The 20,480-nt window shown below is 42.0% G+C and overlaps 1 protein-coding gene across 7 annotated transcripts in view; it reads left to right on the plus strand.

Moving 5' to 3' along the window:
- Positions 1-10,588, plus strand: part of LOC106567583 (cullin-5) — a 55,786-nt gene extending 45,198 nt beyond the window's left edge. For 6 of the 7 annotated variants that reach the window (XM_014137082.2, XM_082960283.1, XM_082960282.1 and 3 more), the window contains 3 exons: positions 4,612-4,730; positions 8,555-8,678; positions 8,912-10,588. In XM_014137082.2, the coding sequence (XP_013992557.1) occupies positions 4,612-4,730; positions 8,555-8,678; positions 8,912-9,106 (438 nt within the window). In that variant the 3' untranslated portion in view covers positions 9,107-10,588. The remainder of the gene's footprint in view (positions 1-4,611; positions 4,731-8,554; positions 8,679-8,911) is intronic. The other variant, XR_014380132.1, reaches the window with a different exon arrangement.
- Positions 10,589-20,480: the final 9,892 nt, after the last annotated feature.

Consider the following 20,480-nt stretch of genomic DNA (forward strand, 5'->3'; position numbering starts at 1 on the left):
CCCGTAACATTTTCACATGGAAATAGCTGTTCTATCATTCAGTCTACATTAGCAGCCAATGTGTAGTATTTAATGTAGACCTACATTCCGTGAGACTTTTGGGAGAAAAAAAAAACATGGAGGGCTTGACATAAACAGGTTCATCTTCTTGTCCTTCAGACAAGGTGACTGACAATTTTGTGGTGTTTGATGCAAGAAACCACTTTACAAAATAAAATGCATTATTATTCACATACCATTATTACAGAGAATCAGACAAAGTATGCTACCTTCTGCCTATTGGCTACTTAGCTTATTGAAGTCTGTCTCAAAATACAACACTGCCCCTTTAAGACACAAAAAGTGCTCTTTACCTGATTCGCTTTTCAAGAAAATTTACATATTTTGTGCTCTTGTAGGAAGCAATCACTTACTTATTGCTGACTACAAAGTATCTATAATTGGGCTAGTAGCTCAATAACTAGAAAAGGACATGAACAAAATGTGCACACGTGGCTAAATGGAGCTCTCGCTTTGATCTCAAAACAAGCGCATCTACTCAACCGCTCATGCTGTAAACACAGTCCAGTTAAAAGTAAATGGCACATATCCATATATGGCAATGGTCTATTTGGATATAGGCCTACTGCAGCTCGATTGTTTAGGCTGCACTGGTCTGTATAGAGTACGGGCTGAGTAGTGCGTGTCAATGCAATAGAATCCTACTCTGATGCGTTCTGTCTACAACAAAATCTCTTACATAGTTTGTTTCGGTATTTTTCATTGAAAGTGGCTAATATTGTGTTGATTCGATCACAATTGCTATAGTAAATGGAAATGAAAGATAGTGACAGGGAAAACTCTGGAACAGTGGTCACCAACCTTTTCTGAGTCAAGATCACTTTCTGAGTCAAAATGATCTACCTCTCAGATTTTTTTTTAACATGGCTTAAATAACAAAAGCCTATGCAACATTAACCAATTTAAAAACAAATAATTGTATTTGTCACATGCGCCGAATACAACAGGTGTAGACCTTACAGTGAAATGCTTACTTATAAGCCCCTAACCAACAATGCAGTTTAAGAGAAATACCTGAAAAGAAATAAAAGTAACAAATAATTAAAGAGCAGCAGTAAAATAACAATACCGAGTTAGCTTACTGCACAAACCTCATTGCTACAGTAATATATGTGCCCAATACATTATCACTGCATATTGGCTTTGCTACTAATGCATTGTTGCTCGAGACACTTTTTTAAAAATTATATTTCAACATTTCAGGTAGGCTATATGATCACACCGGTAATAGATCCGTTGTTATATTACTTGTGAAGCACAGCTGAGTGAGCATACATTTTAAATAGTTTGCTTTTTATTTTACTGGACTGATGGTATCTGCATCTGATGGTCAGTCTCTGCGGAGGGAGAGAGCAGCAGACTTAAGGGTTCGCCTCTCAGCATCCCTCTGCTCTCCCTTATCTCCACTGACACTGACCAAAAAGGGACACTGTCTTCCAGCTGATGGGGCAACTCGAGTCGCACCGCATTATTTTTGCTTCATGCACAAATTCATGTTGTTCCTATGAACAGATAAAATGAAATATTCCTGTAAAGACCCAAGCCACTAATGATAACACACGCCTATAGATACACTTTCCTACACATTCATTACTGCTGCAGTACTTATTGTAGCGCTGAGTGGAAATAGGAAGAACACTGATTTTATGTCTTATAAAAGTGTTGAATACAAAGTGTTGACAGTGCTGAACTTAAACAGCATCTCTTTGCTGTATTTGTTGACAGTCTCTAATCATGGTTACCTCTTGACGTTACCCTAGGATAGGGGGCGCCACAGCGCATTTTGGAAAAAATTCGTGCCCATTTTCAACGGCCTACTAATCAAACTCAGAAGCTAGGATATGCATATATATATTAATACCTGTGGATAGAAAACACCCTAAAGTTTCTAAAACTGTTTGAATGGTGTCTGTGAGTATAACAGAACTCATATGGCAGTCAAAACCCCTGAGACCGATTGAAACAGGAAGTGGAATTCTGAATTGTGGACTCAACTTCACGTCGTTGCCTATTATTCACACCGTGAGCTATCGTTCATTGAGCACTTCCTATTGCTTCCACAAGATGTCCCCAGTCTTTACAAAGTGTTTTGAGCCTTCTACTGTCAACTCAGTGAATGAGACGCGTTGGAAATTGGTCACAGGGGGAGGGCCATCACCATTATGACGCCGGCGGCCCTGTCTACCCCCACCTTTGGAAACGTTTTGAAACACAATGCAATCGTCCCCCTCGAATCTTATTGGCTCTCTTGTTGAAACAGGCCCTGAAGATTTATGTTATACAACGTTTGACATGTTTGAACGAACCTAAATGGGGAAAAAAAAAAATATTTCGAAACGGCTGTGCCGCGCCCGGCAGAGTATTTGGATACAGCATTCAGACGCTCTAACAACGGCAAGCTAATGGAACATAAAGGATGGACTTTTTCGACCGAAAATACATCTGTTGTGGACCTGGGATTCCTGGAAGTGCTTTCTGATTAAGACAACTAAAGGTAAGCGATTATTGACAATATTATACAAGATTAGATGTGATATGCGATTGTTCCAAGATGGCGCCGAGCTCGGTTTACTAGCTCATTTTCTGAGTATCGCATCCCCTTTTATCGCTAAGTGTGATTACCCAGTAAAGTTATTTTTAAATCTGGTATGACAGGTGCTTTCAAGAGATATTCATCTATAAATCTTAGAATGACAATATTACATTTTAAAAATGTTTTCGAATAGTAATTCAGTAAATTGTAGCACTGTTTCCCTGGATGCATTTGACGGGAAAATAGTTAGTCAACGTCAGACGCCGATGTAAAATGCTGTTTTCATATATAAATATGAACTTTATTGAACAAAATAATGCATGCATTGTGTAACATGATGTCCTAGGTGTGTCATCTGATGAAGTTTGTAAAAGGTTAGTGCTGCATTTAGCTGTTTTTTGGTTATTTGTGATGCATGTGGTTGGTCGGAAAATGGCTATGTTGCTGCTTTTACGATGGACTCCTCTAACATAATCTAATGATTTGCTTTTCCTGTAAAACCTTTTTGAAATCGGACGACGTGGGTTGATTCAGGAGAGGTGTATCTATAAAACGATATGAGACAGTCCTATATTTGAAAAAATATATATATTACATTTCGTTATGCTAATGTCGCTAGGAGTTTTCCCTGGATTTTGATCCCGCATATGGGACGGGACGCTGGAGAGGTTAAGCGTTTTGAAATCTCTATCTTTGCTGTAGCTTGCTTTTATGCATGCTACGTTACTGCGGACACGGTCATCTGAGCCATCCGATTTGGCCAGCGGTAGGCCTATAGTGCACTTGATTTGCTCTCTAGGTCCACCGGGAAGGCATAGTTTGTACCTTCAGACATGAAATGGTTCAAAATGGCAACGGTTTGCCTACCCAGCTGAATCGTGTGCACCTACCGCCATCAGGCCGAGACAAATATTGCTTTATCGTTTTATTTATTTTTATATTTTTTTTTACAGAAATGCTTGGTGATCGACTAGGAATGATCTCAATCGACCTGTTGGTGACCACTGCTCTAGAAAGTTGAGTGAAGTTCAATCTCGTGCTTCTCTCTGTGGGCTGATATTTCTACGCGGCAGTCTCGGGGCTACTGTGCGCAGCTTAGAAGGAACATTGCTCACCAGACATGTCACCATTGAGTTTGTTTGGGATGCTCTGGATCAACATGTACGACGGCGTGTTCACGCCAATAGCCAGCAGCTTCGCACAGTCATTGAAGAGGAGTGGGACAACATTCCACAGGCCACATTCAACAGCCTGACCGACTCCATGCAAAGGAGATGTTTCACTGCATGAGGCAAATGGTGGTCACACCAGATACTGAATGGTTTTCTGATCCACTACTTATTTTTATTTTAAGGTATCTGTGACCAACAGATGCATATCTGTATTCCCAGACATGTGAAATCCATAGATTAAGGCCAAATGAATTTATTTCAATTGACTGATTTCCTTATGAACTATAACTCAGTAAAATCTTATTGTTTCATGTTTATTTTTGTTCAGTGTAGAAATGTTTTAGTGTAATATAATATATACAATTTAGTAGACACTTATCCATCGCAACTTACAGTAATGTGTGAATACATACGGATAGGTTGTCCTGGGAATCGAACCCACTATCCTGGCATTGCAATGCTCTACCAAGATACATGGCAGGGTTATAAAGGCTTTGTGAAGACTCAATTTGATATGATTTATAAGGCCTTTAATCGGTTCTTATGCCACCCTTTTATAAAGCACAGGTTTATGTCATATTTGACAGTGGGTTATGTCACATTTGAAATCGGTAGTTATGCAACATTTATGAATCATTTTTAAAGCATGACATACGGTTATAGATGAAGCCTTTAAAATGTGCACTTCATTTTCTCTATGCTCCTCACAGCTACAAAACAAATATCCACTCATTTAAGTTTAGACTCTAGTTTCTCCTTTCCTTTCCTTCTCTCCTCTTTCTCATTCCTTCTATCACTCTCTCTTTCTCCCTTTTTCTTCTCCCTCTCTCTCTCCTTTTCCTTCAGTCCCTGGTAGCATTCCCCAAGCTAAAGCGGCAGGTGTTGTCCTACGACCCAGTGGTGGGTTCGCCCAAAGACTTTGCAGAGGGCACCCTCTTCTATGTCAATCAGGAGTTTTCACTAATGTAAGTGTTCCCTAATGTGTGACCAGCTGGGGTTTGCAACCCGGCTCTCCACCGCCACAGAGTTGGCTCTCTGGGCTAGCTTTACTTACATTGCCTTGAGGAGGTATTCATACCTGTTGAATTTTTCTATATTTTGTTTTTACATCCTTAATTCAAAATGGATTAAATATAACCCATAATTACTAAATTAAAACATGTCTTTTAGAAATGTTAGTACATTTATTACAAATGAAATACAGATATCTCATTTACATAAGTATTGTGGTGGTTAATTTCTGCATTACCAAATGAGGAGAGTTACAAACACACCAGTCCGAGTTAACTACATCTTTAATAATTAAGATACTTTTGCAAAAGCACTTGACCTTCAATGAACCATTAAAAAGTGATTACACAAAAGTACAAAGATATTTTATACCCAAGACCCACCCCTCTCAACGTACATGACGAACAACAGATCTTAGGAACAGTTCACAAAGGTTAAGTTCTGTTTGAAAGATATCTATAAAACATAGCAGACAGCAACTGCTGTATCAACAGTGTTCATTGTATAGACCAGTATCTGGTCCTCCTACCCCAAACTGGAACCATCTCTCCCTGGTACGGTATAGAACTCTTCACATGGTTTAAGAATAGGTAAAGACACATTCACATATGAAGACAATGTTTCATTCTGACTTCTCCCCTTTCTGGGCCCCAAGTGACTGAGCCCTAGCTAAGGGAAAAGTACAAATGTCAACACCAGAGTCCAAAGGGCACCCCATCCTAATGACAAGTATCTCACATAAGCATATTATGCTAATAAAACATCTTAATTATCTATGTTACCCAACTAATTCTGATTCATCCGCCACAGTATTCACACCCCTGAGTCAAATTTTAGAATCATCTTTGGCAGCGACTACAGCTGTGAGTCTTTTTGGGTTAGTCTAAGAGCTTTGCACACCTTTATTGTACAGTATTTGCACATTATTGTTTTTCTAAATGCTTCAAGCTCTGTCAATTTGGTTGTTGATCATTGCTAGACAGCCATTTTCAATACTTGCCATAGACTTTCCAGACGTTTTTTAAGTCAAAACTGTAACTAGGCAACTCAGGCGCATTCAATATCGTCTTGGTAAGCAACTCCAGTGTAGATTTGGCCTTGTGGTTTAGGTTATTGTCCTGCTGAAGGGTGAATTTGTCTGAGTGTCTTTTGGAAAGCCGACAACCAGGTTTTCTTCTAGGATTTTGCCTGTGCTTAGCTCTATTCCGTTTCTTTTAATCCTAAAAAACTCCTTAGTCCTTGCCGATGACAAGCCTGCCCATAACATGATGCAGCCACCACCATGCTTGAAAATATTAATATTCTTTACAGTTTTACTTCAGTGACTTATTGGAAACAGGATGCATGTTTTGGAATATTTGTATTCTATAGACTTCCTTTTCACTCTTGATTTAGGTTAATATTGTGCATTAACTACAATGTTCTTGATCCATCCTCGGTTTTCTATCACACTCATTAAAGTCACCATTGGCCTCATCAAATTTTATTGGTCACATATTTAGCATATGTTATTGCGGGTGTAGGGGAATGCTTGTTTTCCTAGCTCCAACAGTGCAGTAGTATCTACCAAATTATTTATAAGGCCTTTTATTAAGCGTTTCTTATGCCACCCTTTATAAAGCACGTGTGTGTGTGTGTGTGTGTGTGTGTGTGTGTCATTGTGAAATCACTGAGCGGTTTCCTTCCTTTCTGGCAGCTGAGTTAGGAAGGATGCCTGTATCATTCTAGTGACTAGGTGTATTGATACACCATCCAAAGTGGGATTTAATAACTTCACCATGCTCAAAGGAATATTCAATGTCTGCTTTTTTATTTTTACCCATCTACCAATAGGTGCCCTTTGCGAGGCATTGGAAAACCTCCCTGGTCTTTGTGGTTGAATCTGTTTGAAATTCACTGCTCGACTAAGGGACTTAACAGATAATTGTATGTGTGTGGTACAGAGATGAAGTAGTCATTGAAAAATCGCACAATGCAACTTATTATGTGACATGTTAAGCACATTTTTACTCCTGAAGTTTAGGCTTGCCATAACAATATGAATACTAATTGACTCAAGACATTTTTCTAAAAACATAATTCCACTTTGACATTACTGGGTATTATGTGTAGGCCAGTGACACAAAATAAAATTTTAATCATTTTGAAATTCTGTTACACAACAATGTGGAAAAGTCAAGGAGTGTGAATACTTCCTGAATGCACTATATCTTACAGGTTGAATTTCTAAACTTGGAGGTTGTCCTGTATCTAAACTCAGCAAAAAAAGAATGTCCCTTTTTCAGAACCCTGTCTTTCAAAGATAATTTGTAAAAATCCAAATAACTTCACAGATCATTGTAAAGGGTTTAAACACTGTTTCCCATGCTTGTTCAATGAACCATAAACAATGAATGAACATGCACCTGTAAAACGGTCGTTAAGACGCTTACAGATGGCAGGCAATTAAGGTCACAGTTATGAAAACTTAGGACACTAAAGAGGCCTTTCTACTGACTCGGAAAGACACCAAAAGAAAGATGCCCAGGGTCCCTGCTCATCTGCGTGAACGTGCCTTAGGCATGCTGCAAGGAGGCATGAGGACTGCAGATGAGACCAGGGCAATAAATTGCTATGTCCGTACTGTGAGACGCCTAAGACAGCGCTACAGGATGGACAGCTGATCGTCCTCGCAGTGGCAGACCACGTGTAACAACACCTGCACAGGATTGGTACATCCAAACATCACAGGTACAGGTACAGGATGGCAACAACAACTGCCCGAGTTACACCAAGAACGCACAATCCCTCCATCAGTGCTCAGACTGTCCGCAATAGGCTGAGAGAGGCTGGACTGAGGGCTTGTAGGCCTGTTGTAAGGCAGGTCCTCACCAGACATCACTGGCAACAACGTCGCCTATGGGCGCAAACCCACCATCGCTGGACCAGACAGGACTGGCAAAAAGTGCTCTTCACTGATCAGTTGCAGTTTTGTCTCACATGGGGTGATGGTCGGATTTGTGTTTATCGTCGAAGGAATGAGCGTTACATCGAGGCCTGTACTCTGGAGTGGGATCGATTTGGAGGTGGAGAGTCCGTCATGGTCTGGGGCGGTGTGTCACAGCATCATCGGACTGAGCTTGTTGTCATTGGAGGCAATCTCAACGCTGTGCGTTACAGGGAAGACATCCTACTCCCTCATGTGGTACCCTTCTTGCAGGCTCATCCTGACATGACCCTCCAGCATGACAATGCCACCAGCCATACTGCTCGTTCTGTACGTGATTTCCTGCAAGGCAGGAATGTCAGTGTTCTGCCATGGCCAGCGAAGAGCCTGGATCTCAATCCCATTGAGCACGTCTAGGACCTGTTGGATCGGAGGGCTAGGGCCATCCCCCCAGAAATGTCCGGGAACTTGCAGGTGCCTTGGTGGAAGAGTGGGGTAACATCTCACAGCAAGAACTGGCAAATCTGGTGCAGTCCATGAGGAGGAGATGCACTGCAGTACTTAATGCAGCTGGTGGCCACACCAGATACTGACTTACTTTTGACCCCCCCCCCCCCCCCCCTTTGTTCAGGGACACATTATTCCATTTCTGTTAGTCACATGTCTGTGGAACTTGTTCAGTTTATGTCTCAGTGGTTAAACCTTGTTATGTTCATACAAATATTTACATATGTTAAGTTTGCTGAAAATCAACACAGTTGACAGAGGATGTTTATTTTTTTGCTGAGTTTAGTATGTGGCACAAAAATGACCCACTAGTACCACCTCTAAATTTTGTGTATGTGTGTCCAGAAAAAACTCCAAGGTCCAAAAAAGGGGGAAGATTAACCTAATTGGCCGGCTTCAGCTCACCACAGAACGAATGAGGGAGGAGGAGAACGAGGGAATCGTCCAGCTCAGGATATTGAGAACACAGGTACTGTATAAGGGCTTCCCATTGAAAGGTCATTGCAAATAAGATTTTTTGATTTCTCACATCCTCGTCTCTTTCTCAAAGCACATTGAGGCAGAAGATCTGCGGTTTCTCCCCTTGGCTCTTCTCCAATGCATTTTGAGAAAGCGGCAAGGATGGACGATGCAAGGTATCAAGGAAATACAGTCCAATTGAGATTCACCCTCTCTCTCTTCTCCTGGTCTCTCCCTTTCCAGGAGGCCATCATCCAGATCATGAAGATGCGCAAGCGGATCACCAACGCCCAGCTGCAGACAGAGCTGGTCGAGATCCTCAAAAACATGTTCCTACCTCAGAAGAAGATGATCAAGGAGCAGATGGAGTGGCTCATTGAGCACAAGTACATCAAGCGGGACGAGACGGATCTCAACACTTTCATCTACATGGCGTAACGGTGGTGATGACGTCTAACGGTGATGATGACGTATAACGGTGGTTCTTCAGGCCTGGTGGACAATAAAATATTTCCAGGCCTGACCGTCTTAGAAAAAAATAACATCTTTGTATTGTGCGGGTTCAACCCTGACAGACAAGAATATTTTCAAGCTGACCTTTGATAATTTGTTTATCTATTCATGTGGGGAAATAAAGACTTGATTTAGGACAGAGTTACAGAAATGTATAAAAGGAGGAGTTTGTGTGGGGAAAATGAAAGGGTAAGAAAGAAATGAGTTTGAGCTTCTCAGCAGGAGTCCATACCCACCGAGTGTCAGTCATCGTTTTTATCTAGGAGGCATTTCCTTGTCTGTAGACGGGATGTGGTTGTGAGGGTTTGTCAATGTTAATGTGGCGTTCGCCTTACTGTCAACCAACCACCACGCACACTGCACCACCTCCTCGACACCATCCATGGACACCCCACCACTATTGTAGTGACGATGGTTGCTAGGTCTCTCTAACGACATGGAAGGAAGAACGGTACAGTCCAAGTTTTGTGCCTGGCCAACACTAGTCGCCGGACCTCTTCAACAGAACAAGCTGTGTCCTCTGGCAACTGTCTGAGCTAAGCTGTCGGCCATGTTTTTTTTTGTGGTGACGAACAAAGCATTAATGCCGCATTCAGGTGCTAGTCGGAACTAGGAAACTCTGAATCATACGACTTGCTGGTTGTAATTGTACATGTGCTCCGTTCAACAAATCAGCAAGTCGGAAATGTCTGAGTTTCTTAGTTCCGACTAGCATGTGAACACTGCGTTAAGACGTGATGTCGTTCCTGGACTTTCCCGGACCCAGACTAACATTAGTCCTAGATTTTTTTTAAATATTATCAATGGAGAATCTTCATTGAAAGTGCACTTTATTCCAGAACTAGGTTTAATCTGGGGTGGGGAAACTGGCTCCACAGTATATATTATAATTCATAAATGTTCACAGATTGTTCACTGTTTTCACAAGAGACAGACTGACACACATTTTCTGTTTTGACTGATCTTAAAGTGCATACTGTGCTTTAATTTGAGTGTATGTTCATATCGGGTGAACCATTTAGAAAATACATTAAAGTAGTCAAAGTACAGTATTTGGTCCCATATTTAGCACGCAGTGACTACAAACTTGTTGGATGCAATTGCAGTTTGTTTTGGTTGTGTTTCAGATTATATTGTGCCCAATAGAAAGACATAATTTCCATGCATTGTGTCCTTTTGGAGTCACTTTTGTTGTGAATGTTTCTAAACACTTCTACATTTTAACGTGGATGCGGATAATCATGAATGAATCGTAAATAATGATTGAGAGAGGCACAAATATTTGTCCAAATACTTTTGGTTCTCTTAAATGTGGTGACTATGTACAAAAAGTGCTGTAATTTCTGAGCGGTTTACCCAATATGGATGAAATTACCCTCAAATTAAAGCTGACAGTCTGCACTTTAACCTCATAGTCATTGTATCATTTCAAATGCTGGAGTACAGATCCAAAACATGTCAATGTCCAAATACTGTATATAACCTTCTCTATACATGGTTCTGATGGTAACTACTACAGTACAGAGCTAAAGGAGTGTACAGAAATATGTTCATGAGATGAAATAAACAGCACCTTATTAAAAAAAATATGAACGTCAAAATCAACGTTGTCATTCCACCCTGGGCTACTTCCCAAAGCAGGAAAAAGGTGCAAGTAAGTACATGTTCTAGCATATGTCCATTGCTAGGTGGCACTAAACTTCGGAATTCTGATTCCGTCGCTGTCCTCTTAAGTGGTGCTGAATCTCTCGCGGTTACAGCTGGTTTGTAAAGAATGCTGATGTTGAGTATGGCCTGGTGGGTGAACAAATCAAATAAATTGTGCCATGCTCATTTCAAGTTTATTTATTTAGGAATTTGGCAAATGGAGTCCTTTTTGAAAAGATTTTAGAAAGTTATTGTTAACTCATGAACCATGCTTTGGGAACTGAAAAACTCCCTGCTGCAATACCCACTTCGAATCCCGTGTGTGCAATATGGTTTATAGCCTAACTAGACCAGTAAGCCTATGGTCGGGATGCGTCCTTTATAATCTCTCTTTCCTCCAGAAGTTTGCTCTCATTCACTACTCCCCACAAATGTAGACGCATTTAATTGGTGTTGGCATGGGCTAGACAGAGAGTTTCCATATAGCAGTAATTTCCTTCCAAGTCCATGAAGGAAAGAGAACAAGTATACTCTTCGGGAGACAGTAGTGCTAATTGGGACGCAATCCTGGTCCCTTGCGCTATAGGTTTATTCCAGTCCGTGGGTTAATCTTCTTACACAGTATTCTTATCTTTTGCACATCTTGACCACACGAGTGGGGCAGAGTGCAGCCAACAATTTTTCAATTCAGCGATGTGATTTCTTACCAATAATCATCCCTTACATATATCAGACAACATTAATAGCCTAATGAAGACATTTCGCGCATAATGTTTTTAAAGTCTCAGCAGACCATCACAAAATTAGCCCGCTTAATAAGATTTGTACTTGGAGCATTTTTAAGTGTGCGTTTGGTGTCAACACCGACACCGCACATGCTCAGTCCGCAGCTCTTTGTAGGCTCCTCCCTGGCGTGCACTTGGAGAGGGACATATGGAAAGCCAAAAGGTTCAAATCGTCTTACCCAGAAACATGCAACACTTGTGATTAGCATTTTTTTTCAAGTGTCAAATGTCATTTTCTTTACATGTGCATTTTCCACTTGTCCAGTGTGCATTTACAGGTGATTGGAACGCTTGTAATGATAATTTTCACTTGGTTTTTTTCAAGTGTCAAATGTCATTTGTACATGTGATTTTTTTCACCTGTCCTGTGTGCATTTACAGGTGATTTGAACGATCGTTATGGTCAAATTTTACACATGTTCATTACAGCTGTCCAGTGTGCATTTACAGGTGATGTTAACGCTCTAACCCAGAGACTCTGTTTAGAGACTCGCTCTAGTTACTGGGTGGGCTGACGCCCTGAAGGCCACCAGAGGGCGCAAATACAGCCAGCTCCCTTCCCCAGTGATATAGGGAGAGGGCCAGAGAAGACTGAGGCTTTCCCAGGGAGGGTGCTTACCCCCCCCCCCTATGGCCACCAGGGGAGGGGGTAGGGGGCCAACCCCCGCCTCTGGGAGAGGGAGCTGGGTGGATCTAGTGGCGCCCCTGGTGGCCGCGGGCAGGAGTTGGCCCCCCCTCCCTGAGTCGGCCCCAGCCCTCTCTGGCCGTCTCCCCCCTATTTCCCTGATACAGGGAGCTCGGTGGATGTAGTGGCACCCCCTGGTGGCTGTGGGCAGGGGTCATCCCCCCTCTCCCTGGGTTGGCCCCATCCCTCTCTGGGCTTCTCCACCAATATCCCTAGTGCAGGGAGCTAGGTGGATGTAGTGCCGCCCCCAGTGGCCCTGGGCAGGGATGGCCATCCCCCAGAAAGTGGGGCCAACCCCCGCCAATGGCAACCAGAGGGCGCCAATACATCCAGACAGCTCCCTGCCCCAGGGATATCGGGGGTGAGGGCCAGAGAAAGCTGAGGCCATCCCAGGAAGGGGGGGCCGACCCCTGCCCAGAGAGGGATGGGGCCAACCCAGGGAGTGGAGGGATGACCCCCGCCCACAGCCACCAGGGGGTGCCACTACATCCACCGAGCTCCCTGTATCAGGGAAATAGGGGAGAGAGGGCTGGGGCCGACTCAGGGAGGGGGGGCCAACTCCTACCCGCGGCCACCAGGGGCGCCACTAGATCCACCCAGCTCCCTGCACCAGAGAAAGGGGGGAGAGGGATGAAAATGGGGGGCCAACCCCTGAGGGAGAGTTCCAGAGAGGGATGGGCCCTATCCAGGGAGAGGGGGGCCAACACCCAGAGAGGGTGGCCTCCTCCTGCCCCCAACCACCAGGTGTAGCCACTACATCAGCCCAGCTCTCTGCACCAGGAAGAGGGTATGGGAGACTGCCAGAGAGGGATGGGCCAACCCAGGGAGGAGGGGCCGACCTTGGAGAGGGCCCGACCACTGCCCGTGGTCACCAGGGGGTGCAACTAAATACACCCAGAGAAAGCTGGGGCCGACCCAGAGAGCAGGAGCTGACCTCCAGACGGGGGGGTCGACCCCCCCCCACTTCATCCAACTGCGGCCCCCCTCTCCAGGTGTTGGCCCCCTTCCCTGGATAGGGCCCATCCCTCTCTGGAACACAATTTCCTGCCCTCTCCCCCATTTCTATGGGGGCAGGGAGCAGCTCCCTGCCCCAAGGGGAGAGGGCCAAGTGAGGGGGGCCAACCCCCAGAGGGGTCCTAACCCCCCCCGCCTTAGGCCACCAGGGAGCACCACTACATCCAGCCAGTTTCCTGACCCAGCTATAGACATATATAGTAATGGCATATTTTTGTAGGCACTAACTCGGCCATGGTTTGTTTGACAGCCTATGGGGTAATGAATGGTGTTTTTGTAGGGTTTTTTGATAATTGCTGAAAAGTTATTTGATATTATCTCATAGAAGAATACGTAAAAGATCTCCTAACCCCATCTTAACCGTATTAGTTTTGTCATATTTCTACCTTTATTACTGTACATTTACATTTTAGTAATTTAGCAGACGCAAAAAAATGGTTTGTTGCTAAATACATATAACTCACATTGCTGGGCCGTCTTTTAGCATTTTCCTAACAATATCACACATTTTCAGCCTTTGTTGGTCTTATTACACCAATATCTATTCCTTTATGGCATTGAAAAATATATTTAATATGCATTTTTCTTCAGTTAATTCAGAATCCGTTCCATTTCTGTATTAGGTGAGCAATACAATCAAAGTCTATTGTCATTGATATCATTAAAAAAAGTACCTACTTTCCCCAAACAAAACATCTGTTTGATAAATAAATTAAAGCAATAGTACTCACTATACTTTCCAAACCACAAAGGCGGGATTAAAATATGGTTTCTAAAAAGGAATTTATAAACTGTTAAGGGGGAAGTGGATGAAGGACTCGAGTGCACAACATTTGAGAGAAATAAGTTTTTTGTGTGAATGGAAAATGTCTGGGATCTTTTATTTCAGCTAATGAAACATGAGACCAACACTTTACATGTTGCATTGATATTTATGTTCAGTGTATATTAATCCATATGAAAATGTACAGAAAAGTGAGACGTCATCGCTCAAATTGGTAATCCAATGTTTCGAGTATAGCTGGCTAGCCCTCTGACCAATACACAAAATGCAAATATCTAATGTTTATCTTAAAGCTACCTCTGCGCTGTTCCTTTTGTCATTGATAGGCTGTACATTTACCTGCTTATTCCCTGACATTAATTATCCCTTTCTCCTCTGATGTATTCCATATTGCCCACTTCCTCACCAGACAGTAGCAACAAACTTTTAGAAACGGTGCTAATTTCATTCAACCTTTTAAAAATTTTAGTATTTACAGTAGACATTTCCATATCATAGTCTAGTCCAAAACTAATGACACGGTTTCAGAATGTAAAAAGTAACAGTACAAAACATACATAATTTTAGCAGACATTGCATTAGAACAACCACTAGATACACTCTTAGAAAAAAAGATTCCAAAAGCGTTCTTCGGCTGTTCCCATAGTATAACCCTTTTTGGTTTCAGGTAGAACCATTTTGGGTTCCATGTAGAACCATCTGTGGCAAGGGTTCTACATGGAACCCAAAATGGTTCTACTTGGAACAAAAAAAGGTTCTACCTGGAACCAACAAGGGTTCTTCAAAAAGTTATCCTCTGGGGACAGCCGAACAACCCTTTTAGGGTCAGCATCTTTTTTTCTAAGAGTGTAGTTTTATCAGACATGTTTAGGAAAAGCAGCTCATTTAGCAAGCGCATAAAATGTCTATCGGATATAAATAGCTAGTAGTTATTTTTCTATAAGCGTTCCTCCTTGCTAGTCTGCAGGTGCTTGAGTACTTGATTATGATTTTGTGGCTGTAACATTTCCTGGACATTGCATAAGAACAACAACAACTAGAACTAACAACTTTATCAGATATACATTTTCAGGAAAAGCAGCTCATTTAGCAAGCCAATAAAATAATGTATCACATTGATTCAACCTTGAAATCTAGCTACTCAAGATAGAGATCTTATCTTTTTATCTCTGTAGCCGTTTGCTCTCACCTCGTCTGGGCACTTCAATAGCCAGATAGGAGCAGCTGCACATCAGATCTTATTCCCCATTCTCTATTGTCTAGATTCTACAGGGAGCTAGCCTGTTCTCCTAAAACATGAGCTACTAGCTAGCCAACTTGAGCAAATACATCTCAGCTTGCTAACTAGCAAAGCCAACAATTACACAACAAATATACACAAAGTAAACAATTACTTTCCAAACTAATGTTAGTCCCAACCAAATGACAAGTACAAAGACCTATTGCTACATTCCACAAAGTAACAACCATTAGTTACAGGCAAGACAGAAGACTCTACTGCTAGCTAGCTAACCAGCCATGCTATTTCAATGAAAATAAGATAGCTAGTGAGCGTCAGCTTTGTAGTTGTAATGCTATGTGGAAACACTCATTTTAATTTCGCCTTGCTGTATTGTTTACATTCTGTAAATGTAATTTACAAATTTAAACAATTTGACCCATATTTAGCAACATCTTCCTCCCTCCCCGAGTAAGCAATTCACCGTGACCGGCCGGATATCAAACAAAGTCAAACTCCCGGAAATTGACGAGGGGGGGGCTGCAAAGTGGTACTTTCAGACGCATGAAATTGTGCCAGTTACTACATAGACGTTCAAAACGTTTGCGGTAGCACAATTTCATGCGTCTGAAAGTACAACATTCAAGCTTTCTAACCGATTGGTGTACATTTTTAAACGTAATTCTTCCGCATGTCCTTTTTGCATGAACAGGTGAATAAAGCACGTCTTAATTTCACACGTTGTGAGCATTTTTACCCTAGATTTTTTTCACCTGTTGTTTGCATTTCCAAGTGTAGGAAACGCGTGTCTTCTGTGAAGTTGCTTTTCAAAGTAGGAATTTCCCTGTTGAAATGTTAAAGGACAATTATATGGTTGATTTTCTCTTTTCCAAAAGCCATAGAGCTTTTTGTAAATCCTTTATATTTAGAAAAATATAATTGTTTTATATACAGTATATATAAATATAGAAGCCCACTGATTGATTCCTTCAAGCAAGCTTAAGATCGAAAAACATCGATGGAGCTCATTCGCTAACGTTACCTATCTGTAAGTATGCTATTTTCTTTCCAGATTTTAAATGATTTTATACATTCCATCGCAGTTTACAACTAGTACTGTATAGCATTTATGAATGTGTTTTTCTCTTCTGAAAGTCCGCTAGCATGTTGTGCTAACTAGCTTCTCTTACCATTCTATTGTATGTTGTCTAGCTAGCTGGCTATCTTTCTTTTGTACTGACTAGCCAAGAGGATGTTGTACCAAGATTGTTTACTAATTTCATAGTAAAGATTTCACCCCTTTCTGACAAGTTATTTGCCATTTCATGCCAACTGTCAGCCCAACAATTTGTGATAGAAATGTATGGCGTCATCGTTATGTTTGTCACGGCTGTCGAAAGGATCAGACCAAAGTGCAGCGTGGTTGTAGTTCCACATTTTATTAAATCAGTGAAACTTTTGCAATACACAAAATAACTGAATTTACAAAAACAACAAACCGTGATGCAGAAAGAAACCAACACTCCTCAAAAGATAATCACCCACCAAACCCAGGAAGAAAAACCCCTACTTAAATATGATCTCCAATCAGAGGCAACGAGGACCAGCTGCCTCCAATTGGAGATCAACCCCCCCCCCCAAAAAACAACATAGAAATAGAAAAACTAGAACTAAAACATAGAAATAGAAAACATAGAAAAACACAAAACACCCCCTGTCACGCCCTGACCTACTCTACCATAGAAAATAACCTCTTACTATGGTCAGGGCGTGACAATGTTACTGAAACTGACTTTATCTATTTAATTCCCAGTACGTTACGCTTTTGTTTTTCATTTATTTCTACTTGGAAAGTTCCAGGTGCATACAGGGAGAATAGATCGTTATGTTGTTGTGTGCTCCACTATAATAAATGGTCTTTTCACATGTCATAAATACAGTGGATGGTTAAAGGGCATTCCTTTCTTCTTTCTTCACATGTGCTTATAGCTCAAGGTATTTAATCTCTGTTATTGTGTTGTACAGCAATCGGCTTTAACGTGGAGACTGTGACTTGCAAGAACCTGAAGATCCAGGTGTGGGATCTTGTTGGACAGACAAGTTTCAGGTAATTATATGAATACCACGACAAGCCTTTCATGTATATGTATAAACACATAGACATTGTTGAATGTAAAAGTAAGACCGAAGCTTCCTCAAGGCATCACAACATGCCATACATTATTTTGCCACGTCTCTGTATAAATGGTTTGGCTTACTTGCCTCTGCTCGCCAGTCTTTCCCCTAACCCTTCTTTCTCTTTTCCCTATCCCCATTTTTGTACCCCAACCCTGAGCTACTGAGCTAATTGATCAATTCAGTTATTGCCTTAATTCAACACACCTGGTCTTCCAAGGTCATTTAAATCAAAAACATAAGGTGCCTGCAGTACTCCAGGACCAGGATTGCCAACCTCTGACATACTGTATCGGAGGGAACACACACTGCTTTCATTGTGAGATTTCTGCAATACAACCCACCAAAAGTGGCCATGCTGTTGATCCCTCACTTAAACCACACACGCATGCAAACATTTCATTGAAGATTACATTTCATGCCAGGACTTTATTTGAAATCATAAATTACATTACATTTATGATTAAAACATTTCAAAGGTCTTGGACAAAAATCACTTTTCTCTACACAGCTAGGCTGCCCATAACAACTAAAACAGAGCAGTAGTTGCTTTGCTCTACTCTTAGACAGGCCTTCTATCTGAAGGACACATACCGTAAGCCTATGTACGTGGCCAAGACGGTTTCCACTTGCACTTATATCCAAGGCAGTCCAAGCATGATGCAAGATTATCTTATTTCAGATGCTTGTCAGCACAGGCCTGATCCATTTAACAGTGAAATTATTCTAAACTTTCTGTGTTTTCTGTGTTGCTTTTTTTCACAGGGAAATGCACGAATAGTCACCATGCAGTATGTCCTGACCTGGGGTTTGTCTGAAGTTGGGAAGCAGCCTCAACTGGGAAACACAAATGGGCAGTTCACACAAGCCAACACTTTTAGAGTGAAACTGTGGTATCCAGTCACGACCATATTCTGTATCAGATTCAGCAATAGTCTGTCATTATGAATTGCTTTGCCTTGAAATCCATTTTCCTTACCTTATCCTGACACTTTTTGGAACCTTTAGATATAAATGTATTGTGTGGAACAAACAAGCCTCACTGACTGTAGAATAACAAATCATGTCAGCTCTATTTATAACATTTCTATTGGCAATATTTCCCTACTGAAAGTGCCCCAGGAAATAGATGGGTACAATCAGAGGTGTATTCATTACACAAATTCTATTGCAAAACGTTTTGTGACAGACAAAACGTTTCGTAACAGAAACAGTTTACTGCCTATGCTGTTCAGTTCCATTTTGTTCTTTACTCCCTTTCCTCTACTACTACTTTTCCTAGCTTCCTTTCCTCGTTTCCTTTCCTATTGTTTCTGTGTTTCCTTTCCTTTTCTCCTTTCCCGGTTCCCTTTCATCATTTATTTCCCTCATATCCTAGCTCCCTTTCTTTATTTTCTTTGCCATCTCCCTTTCCTTTCCTCCTTTTCTATTCTAGCTCCTCTACCTTTCCTAGATCCCTTTGCTTAGCCATTAGTGTTTTTGATATTAATATCTACTGTATTGATATGTTCAACATTATTTGGATTGGGATATTATAAATTGCTATTACTTTTTTTTTTACATTTGTGAATGACGTATGCAAGGTGGCTGACTGTATATAAAAAAGCAATTTTATGTCAGTTCTACATTTAAATTACACTTCAATTGTTGTGGCAATGAGGGCTTCAAATAGTGATCAAATCAAATAAAAGTGTATTGGTCGCGTACACAGTTTTGTACATCAAAGAGCATTTGGAATTTTACACCAGTGACAAAGTGTACACACTACTATTTTCCCCAATGTAGGGATTTTTTTAATAACCTCAGCAAAAAAAGAAACGTCCTCTCACTGTAAACTGCGTTTATTATCAGCAAACTTAACATGTATAAATATGTGTATGAGCATAACAAGGTTCAACAAGTGAAACATAAACTGAACAAGTTTCACAAACATGTGACTAACAGAAATAGAATAATGTGTCCTTGAACAAAGCGGGGGTCAAAATCAAAAGTGACAGTCAGTATCTGGTGTGGCCACCAACTGCATTAAGTACTGCAGTGCATCTCCTCCTCATGGACTGCACCAGATTTGCCAGTTCTTGCTGTGAGATGTTACCCCACTCTTCCACCAAGGCACCTGCAAGTTCCCGGACATTTCTGGTTGGGAATGGCCCTAGCCCTCACCCTCCGATCCTACAGGTCCCAGATGTGCTCAATGGGATTGAGATCCAGGCTCTTCGTTGGCCATGGCAGAACACTGACATTCCTGCCTTGCAGGAAATCATGCACAGAACGAGCAGTATGGCTGGTGGCATTGTCATGCTGGAGGGTCATGTCAGGATGAGCCTGCAGGAAGGGTACCACATGAGGGAGGAGGATGTCTTCCCTGTAACGCACAGCGTTGAGATTGCCTGCAATGACAACAAGCTCAGTCCAATGATGCCGTGACACACCGCCCCAGACCATGACAGACCCTCCACCTCCAAATCGATCCCGCTCCAGAGTACAGGCCTCGGTGTAATGCTCATGCCTTCGACAATAAACGCAAATCCGACGATCACCCCTGGTGAGACAAAACTGTGACTCGTCAGTGAAGAGCACTTTTTGCCAGTCCTGTCTGGTCCAGCAACGGTGGGTTTTGCCAGTGATGTCTGGTGAGGACCTGCCTTACAACAGGCCTACAAGCCCTCAGACCAGCCTCTCTCAGCCTATTGCAGACAGTCTGAGCACTGATGGAGGAATTGTGCATTCCTGGTGTAACTCTGGCAGTTGTTGTTGCCATCCTGTACCTGTCCCGCAGGTGTGATGTTCGGATGTACCGATCCTGTGCAGGTGTTGTTACACGTGGTCTGCCACTGCGAGGATGAACAGCTGCTGTCACTGCGAGGACGAACAGCTGCCCGTCCTGTCTCCCTGTAGAGCTGTCTTAGGCTTCTCACAGTACGGACATTGCAATTTCTTGCCCTGGCCACATCTGCAGTCCTCATGTCTCCTTGCAGCGTGCCTAAGGC

Source organism: Salmo salar, chromosome 13 (assembly GCF_965601325.2).
Source record: "Salmo salar chromosome 13, fSalSal1, whole genome shotgun sequence".
Taxonomy (NCBI): domain Eukaryota; kingdom Metazoa; phylum Chordata; class Actinopteri; order Salmoniformes; family Salmonidae; genus Salmo; species Salmo salar.